Raw genomic sequence first — 8255 nt, forward strand, 5'->3', positions numbered from 1 at the left:
GGGAGGGGGGGGGATCGAACCCAGAACTTGTTTGTGTTTCGTAAAGTTGCTCCTTTGCTAACTGATCTACACGTCAGAGACTATGTAACAGTTTCTTATATTATGGAACGTTTAAGCAAATGTATCACCGTCAATGTCGACAAAAGTTACAATAACTTATGCTTTTTAATATAATAATTAATATTACTTGTTTTGTCCAAAAACCCGCAATACTTTTTATTTTGAGACAGTTTCTTTATTTGATGTTTTAATCATGTATAAAACTCTTCTTGTAATATATAGATAAATTAAACATTTTTTTATATAAAAAACGCAAAGTTATGATTGTTTAGGAATATGTTTTAACAAAGGAAAACAATATTGGCATAATCATATTTTTTTTTCTTTCTATTTTATGGTTTACTTTTTAGTATCAACAACTGTCAATTTCACTTTAGCATAAGTAATATATCAGAGGACGTCAGATTACAATCTCCGACAAGCGTGACAATATGCCTTTTGATAGGTCATTAGTTCAAATACGTTTATGATTTCTAGTATCGAATCCAATCAAGCAAAAGAAGAACGGTTCCACCATAATTCCAAACAAAACATTATATAGTGATTCTTCCGACTCTGGTCATCACTGTAATATAACTTAGATTGAAATTGCTTTCAGTGTACAACTTAATAAAAGAGCAGGATGACTTTGCATAAATACAAGATAGTTCTCGGGGTTCCATGCCACCATCCTCAGTCACTGAATGAGCCAAAAAATGCTTTTCCCATCAGTGTCCTTAGAGGCATAATTTGTGTGGGATCGATTGAGGGTTTAACTGTTTAGACTCTTATTTGCTTATCAAGCATTTGAGAAAATTGTCTTAAAACCATTTTTTATGCATCAAGTACTGTTTATTAATACATATTACTTAAAAATTCAATATTACAAGTAAATTGTGCATTAATACAACTTTTTTAAACAACATATTTGAATTCATATAACTAACTGATAAACATAACCTAAAGGTGAGATGTATATAGATATGTCATCTACCTTAAAAGACAAAGACAGTTGTTTCGATAAGTGATTGATTCGTAACGAGACAAAACTCATGTACAACATAGTACATCAAAATGTCACAAACGGGTTGTCACCAAGCGATCAATTGGAAAAGTGTACATACCGAGATATAAATGAACACGACCGTGATGCATCATAACCTCTCTAGATCCACATGACTACTCTAATTGCTAACGACGGTCATGACTCCTCTTCCATGGCCTCGGCTGCAGCTATCTCGGAATCCAGTTTGTTCATTAACTGCTCGCTGACATGTTTAGCCACCGATATCATGTCAAGAATGACACTCGGGTCTAAACCTGTTCCCCCTCTTTTGGTCAGCCCACAGATCAAACCTTGCCTGTTGATGGAAACAGAGACAGCAGAGCTCATTTGTGATTCCTCTTCTGAAGTTGCATCTACAATATAATGTCTTCCAATCTACACAGAAAAGCCACTAAAACCAATAACCAACAAAAGAATGTGTTGTTTGAGGGTAGAAGAGTTTTGCAATGTAAATCTGCAAAATCACCTTTGTTAATGTAATTATGACGGGGACTGCAGTGGTGTCGAATTGTAGAAACTCTTCATCGCTCACGTCGACCTCTGGCTGTTCATCGGAGGGAGCGGCTGAAGCGACATTGACTTTTGGGATACCTGTATTGCTTAAAGCAGCCTATGGCCATGGATAAAGAAAAACCGTTTCAACAACAAAAACTAGAGCAAACTCCAAATCCCCTATGTTTACGAACAAGGAAGCTACAAAAACCTTGGTTTTGGGAAGTAAGGACCGATTGGAAAATGAAAATACCATAACCAGAATGAGGTGTTAGGTAATAAGCCAATACAGCACAAAACATGGCAAAATGAAATGAAGGTAGCAAAACTAAGAAGTAATGCACGAACCCCTCAATACGTTAGGGTGCGTTTGGTATGCGAACTGGAGAGGATTGTAAGGTCAGACTGTGAGGTAGGCGTAGGGGTGTAAAACGAGTCGAGCTTTTAACGAGCTACTCAAGCTCGAGCTCGAGTCGATCTCGAACACAAAATATAACTCATTTAATTAAACGAGCCGAGCTTCATAACCCTAATGTTCAACTTGGCTCGTTCAAGAACTCGATTAAAATTTTCAAATCGAGCCAAGCCATTCGAGCATAAACTTTTTCAAGTCAAACATGTGCATATATCCATTAAACATACAACAAAAGTATAAAAATCATCGAGCTCAATCCGATAAACGAGTTAATCGATCGCGAGTTTGCACCCATAAACAAACATCGAGCTCAAGCTCGATAACTCAAAAAATATTCGAGCTCGAGCTCGAGCCTACTTTGAAAAAGTAGAAGGAGCTCGAGCTCGAGCTCGAGTCTGGTATTAATTTTGCAAGCTCGACTCGATTAATCTACTACTCGACTTGTTTACACGCCTAGGTAGGCGGGTGAAATAATTCTAGAAGGTTTTAAGGTTTTAGTTTATCACGGGTAGTTTAGGGCGTGCTTGTTAGCACCTTAATGAGTTCAATGGGACTCCCAACTTATTTTGTCAGCTATATTAACTGTTTGGTGGTGGCTTAATGATATAGAAATGGCTTATTCAGTAAGCTTTCAGGAGGAAGTTTTATGCAGAAAATCAGGTTTTTTTCCTAACTTGCTCCTTCCATCTATGAAACCCACCCCCCCAAACAAAAACCTTCCAAATCTATACAGACAGATTATTCCACACTTACAGCTTTATCCATATAGGACTTGGGGGAAAACCAACCAAAGAACCCCCTTGGTAATTTCGACTTCCTGAATTTGGTTCCACCTAATTTGGAGGGATAGAAAAAATGCATTTTTGTCTAACTCATGTCCTGTCTGGTGCCAGTCTAATGTGACGCCAAACATGGGGGACAACAAGTTTTTGTACTGTCTAGTCCCGCATACCAAACACACCCTTAAGTCATTGATGAAGTAGCATATACGTTCTCATATTAACAAGAACAAAGCATAGAGCTGCAATGAAGTGCTAAGAACGCTGTCTTAAACACTATTCATATTTGTGCAAACCAAAAAGACCAACAATTTAATACAAGCTTAAAACTGCAACTGGCTCATGACCGAGATAATTTTTAACCTATTTGTGCCGCTACAGTTCGTATTTTTGGAAAAAGAAGAAATAAAAGTACAATGTAACAAATACCTTGATGGCAGCACCTAAAGCATCGAGTATGTTTCCGTCCATACTAATTACAAGACCATCAATATATAAATCCCAACAGATCTTCCCATCCACAATTGACAGAGAGGAAAGATTAATTCCAGCTCCTGTCATACGGGTTATCAAGACAAATCTTTATACGTGAAATGGTTTGATAGGTACAAAGGTTAATGGGACTTTGCTTCTTTTGATCGACTCCATACCTGCTCCACTTTTACCTCCCAAAAGACATTGTCGCAGGGCTGCAGAGAGTTCCATCGACAATTCTTCACCACCTCTCCCCTGTATATATACACAAAACAGGGTAGGATTTCTTAAAGGGTATATTATCAAATTCATAAAGGAAGAACACAAAAAGCATCCAACTATTTCCACTAATTCTGCAGCAAACATGTGCCAATGAGTTTAAGCCATAACATACAGACACAGATATGGCGAAAAATTCCAATAAATCTCGTTTACTCAGAAGTTCAAACCTCAAATTGTGGTGCCGCTGTGGGACTGCAATCAATATAAATGGAAACTTTTCCTTTGTCAGGTGCTGAAGAACTTGGTCTTCCTAGCTCGGCCTGCAATCAGGTATGGTTGTATGGATTAAGCATCATATATAAAATCTATGGTTATAGCAATAAAGAGCAAATAACATCATCAGAAACAAAAATCAGTAAAAGCAAAGATGAAGACCACAGACTGAAAATTACCTTCACACTTACTATGACTTCAGTTCTACCCATCTTAACTCTTGCTGAACCATTTGCCTGTCATTAAGTTCATCAAGCACATACAACCAAGTGTTTCTCTTAATGCTCAGCAACCGATAGTCCCCATACTGATAAATTGTGTACTAAATAATGACAAACAATATGAAGAAAATAAGAATAAGGATGGGCCTACCTGGGCAATGACTCCAGTTTCCACAAAAATGGGCCGGTAAGTTAATCTTTTACGACCATCAGTACGAAGGTCTTGAGCAATCCCACCCTGTATAAAATGCTTTTCTCCAACAGATAGCCCCACCATTCCTGTACATAATAAGAGTAATGAATGAAATACATGCATACAATAGCCAATAGGTGCATATATCGGGGTAAAAACATCAAAGGACTACTTACAATCAGCATGTGCAAGTTACACCAGATGTACTACTGAAGCAGGGAAAAGTCTACACATATGATCATTGTTCAATTAACAAATCACAACCACTGATTCTCATCTCAAACTAACTCAATTGATAGCAACCCTTTCACCAAAAGATCTTATCCATCGGTTTTATTTTACTTGTAATGAAAAAGGAATAGCCTACTGGGATTAAATGTTACTATATGCTACAAATAGAAACATATTTGTGTTAAATTTATTAACAAGAACAATTCAAGCTTCAATTTAAAATTTAAGGTCAAAAGGAACCCTTTTTACAAATTCAATATTCATTTGTTAATTGAAGTTTTTGATACCTACATAATACCCGATTGCAGAAACATTGCAGAAATACAGAATAGACACATCAACCAAAAACATATGGAAGTAAATTCACCAGCAAAGTCTAGGTGAATTTCAATTTTCAATAACACATACTTGACTATCTCAAAACGCATTTCATCTACATGAGGGATGTATATAATCCTGTGCTTTATCAGCCAAATTAACAGTTCAGAGTAGCAAGAAAATCTCAAATGCAACAAGTAATTTGTCACGCATCATTCTTACCCTACTCATTAAATTTTCGAATAGACAAAGAATACAGAAACAATATTAACTTCACAAAACCGAAGGAATAATGAAAAAACCGAACTATATATAAAAAACAATGAAAAATGCATGAATACAGATACTATGACGCAAGAAAGGGTTTAAAAAGGTATGGTGATGAACAGGGCAGGTCCTGAGGTTTTTCATGCCCTGAGTGAAAAATCTAAAAAAACTATCCTAAAAACAGAAAACACACACTATTTCTAAGGGACCAAGGATTTACAGGCGAATCGTGAGTTTTCAAATGAAAGAAACCACACTAGTCACCACCCACCATGGGGCCACCTACAGATCATTTCTCAAATGTCAACATTTTCGATCAACACAAATATGCAACAAATTACTTGATATATGGAGAAATGGGTGATTTAAAGGACTGCAAATATAGCTTGTACATTGATGCACATGAGGTAACTAAGGATTATTTAAGAAAGATTTTGGGAATACATTAGACAACTTAATGTGTATGCTAGAAATCTAAAAAACATGTTTAACATGATATAGGAATTAGCATACACGAAATCAATTTGACAAACAACTCATTAGGTAGAGAACCCACGAGATTTATGCAAACTGACATTGTTATATACTTATTAAAAGAAATTAAAGAGATGTGATTAGTAATAGATTATGAATGATGCATCTAATAGAATATGTCAGCATGCTATGAAAGAGATAAACATGTTTATAACTTTGTTTCATGTACTAAGTAATAGCTAATGCTCTAAGCAACATGTACAACACTCAATTCTAAAAGTTGGTGTGTGGTTTATTTGTCATGAGCCCTAAATCCCTAATCAGACTTCATTTTAGAATCAAAGCTCCTAAAAAGCCATCGAACATAACAAGAACATGATCATGATACCACACAAATTTAATGACATATTGGAGAACAAATCATGGGTGAATTACCTTTCACTAGTTCAAAAAACAACCCATTATCCAACAATATCTTGAGTAACTAGAATGCAACAATGTTACTTCCATTCTTTTGTAGGCTTCCTATATTGCCCTTGACAAATTGTAATTACTATCCCTAAGAAATAAATGCCACATAAATGCGTAGAAAACAAGTAAAATCAGTACTCTTTAGATCAAGAATCAAACAATGCAACCAATCTTTCGGTCTTTTAAATTAACATAACAAGAACATCACAGAATTTATGTTGGTGGCATTTCATCAAACAGTTGGAGGGCATCATCAACCTTGGTGATATTATAAACAACGAGCAGCAAATCAAACCCCCACCATAAATCAAATACCAATGAGAAACCACATCAGCAAATTGAACTAATTATCTAACTATCAAAAATCAACAAGACAAATAGACAACAATTCTAATAATAAAACAAATTAGAAACATCTTTAATCAACAAAAAACATAAACATTAGTCATTATAATTCAGAAATTCACCAGAAGTCTAAGATCGGTTGCTTAAGACTAACAGAGCAGAGACAGAGACAAGAGAGAGTGAGAGACCTTCTTGACCCACGTTCTATACGCGTAGGGCAGCGTACAAAAGAGACGTTAACATTTTCTTAAGTTCCAAAACTGACCCTACCTAAAGATAAATATTGGGCCGTGGTTCAATGGGCCGGGCCTGATCCGTTACTCGTCGAACTTCACCACAAACTAAACTATCACAGATGGTCGTCATGATATTAGTCGGTCCGTATAATGGGTTGGATATTCAGATTAATAAAAAAACTAAACAATTACCAATTATTCATTTTGATTATTTATTTTAAATAAATAAATAATATATACACACGTTAAATATTTAGGCACACTGCCCGCTTCTGACAAGATTTAAACCTTTTAACTTTCTAAAAGTATAAGCTCTATCAGTAATTCAAATACTGTGAAACCAAAGACTACTTGATACTTACATTTCGATTTAAGCTCAGAATCTATAAAGCATGGTCCCGGACCGGTCACCGAAATATAGGACCGATTCGAGGATGGTCCCTTTTTCTTTTCTTTGTTTTTTAGTTACATTAAAAAAAATAACGAGGTTTGGACCTAAATGAGTCGATAAGTATAATTGAGTTATCCATTTTTTTGGGCCTAAAATACAGTTGGACTAACCAACATTTTAGGTCCAGGCTAGGCCCAACGATAACGGATATTGCTTCATTTGTGCAACTCTGTCGGTGAGTGTTGTCAACCTTATTGAATTCGTGTAACTAACTGCAGATATTTAAACATAGTTAAATAGGGAATCAACATCTCGTTTTAAATATAAAAAATCTAAAAAAATAATTAGGGTAATCATTGAGTTCTAACAAAATACTTAATTTTTATCTTTATAAAAAATTATATTATTAAACTAAACATTAAAAAATAAATTAAAGAAATACAGGAAAAGAACGAGAAATTTTAAATAGGTAGTTTCTTATGATATCGATATTATTTTTTTCATTTTTTATTAATTTTTATATTTTATTCAAAACTAAAAAAAACATTATCTTTTTCTCAAAACCACATAAAACCGTATCATAACATCGAGTGAGACAAAAAAAACGAAACATCAAAATCGAGATGTATTTCGCTGCATTGTGCGAGTACCCTTCTAGTATGTGTGTGTGTGTGTGTGTGTGTGTGTGTGTGTGTGTGTGTAGTTGAGTTTCATTGAGAAAGAAAGTTAAGGTAATAATCGTAAGAACGGATCTTTAACCTTGGATGCACGTTGGAATGAGATGCAACAGATCAATTCTCGTATTAAGCATGATTCATGGATGAGTTTGAGATTAAAGATGATCAAAGATTCAGATCCTTTATTACGCTTCTCATCTTAACTCTCTTTCTCACATGATTATTCGTGTGTGTGTATATATATATATACACACACATACACACGTGCGCGCACGAAGATGAAGAGGCCTCTTTCAAAATCGCTCCTCTTTTCTTGCCGATGGTGGGGAACATGGTCGGGATGAAGTACATGAAGAGGTCGATGGTGGTTTGTCGGATTGCACAACCTTGTTTTTTAGAATAAATTCTATTCATTATTTTCAAAATCTCCTGTGAATTTATTTTCGTTAAAGTGATGAAAAGTTTCATACATGGATTATTTTTCTTATGGTTTCATGTATGAAAAAGGAATGAATTTTTGTATACATGGATCATTTTTGTATATGGTTTTTCATATATGAAAAAATGATTGAATTTTTTCGTATATGATTTTAAAATCTTCTGTGAATTTTTTTCCATATATATATATATATATATATATATATATATATATATATATATATATATATATA

The 8255-nt window shown here is 34.8% G+C and overlaps 1 protein-coding gene across 3 annotated transcripts; it reads right to left on the bottom strand.

Annotated features, from left to right (window-relative positions):
- Positions 1–1033: 1033 nt before the first annotated feature.
- Positions 1034–6490, bottom strand: LOC112507998 (exosome complex component RRP42). 3 transcript variants are annotated; one of them, XM_025112773.1, is made up of 8 exons: positions 6403–6490; positions 4133–4260; positions 3940–3996; positions 3715–3807; positions 3442–3520; positions 3221–3345; positions 1572–1715; positions 1034–1480 (listed from the first exon to the last, which is right to left on the bottom strand). In XM_025112773.1, the coding sequence occupies exons 2-8, from the start codon at positions 4256–4258 to the stop codon at positions 1241–1243; spliced, it is 864 nt and encodes a 287-aa protein (XP_024968541.1). In that variant the 5' UTR covers positions 4259–4260; positions 6403–6490; the 3' UTR covers positions 1034–1240. The 3 variants fall into 3 exon arrangements, with proteins under 3 accessions (XP_024968541.1, XP_024968542.1, XP_024968543.1); XM_025112774.1 differs by having other exon boundaries at positions 6469–6488; XM_025112775.1 differs by lacking the exon at positions 6403–6490 and adding an exon at positions 4351–4547.
- Positions 6491–8255: the final 1765 nt, after the last annotated feature.

Source organism: Cynara cardunculus, assembly GCF_001531365.2.
Source record: "Cynara cardunculus var. scolymus isolate 2C chromosome LG 2, CcrdV1, whole genome shotgun sequence".
Taxonomy (NCBI): domain Eukaryota; kingdom Viridiplantae; phylum Streptophyta; class Magnoliopsida; order Asterales; family Asteraceae; genus Cynara; species Cynara cardunculus.

Excerpts from the sequence above, each read along its gene's own strand:
- LOC112507998 (XM_025112773.1), bottom strand. The coding sequence starts at position 4,258 with ATGGTGGGGCTATCTGTTGGAGAAAAGCATTTTATACAGGGTGGGATT. Across the intron at positions 3,346-3,441 it reads GGGAGGTAAAAGTGGAGCAG|GAGCTGGAATTAATCTTTCC; the intron begins GTATGGAGTCGA and ends CCCGTATGACAG. Across the intron at positions 1,481-1,571 it reads TCATAATTACATTAACAAAG|ATTGGAAGACATTATATTGT; the intron begins GTGATTTTGCAG and ends TTTTCTGTGTAG.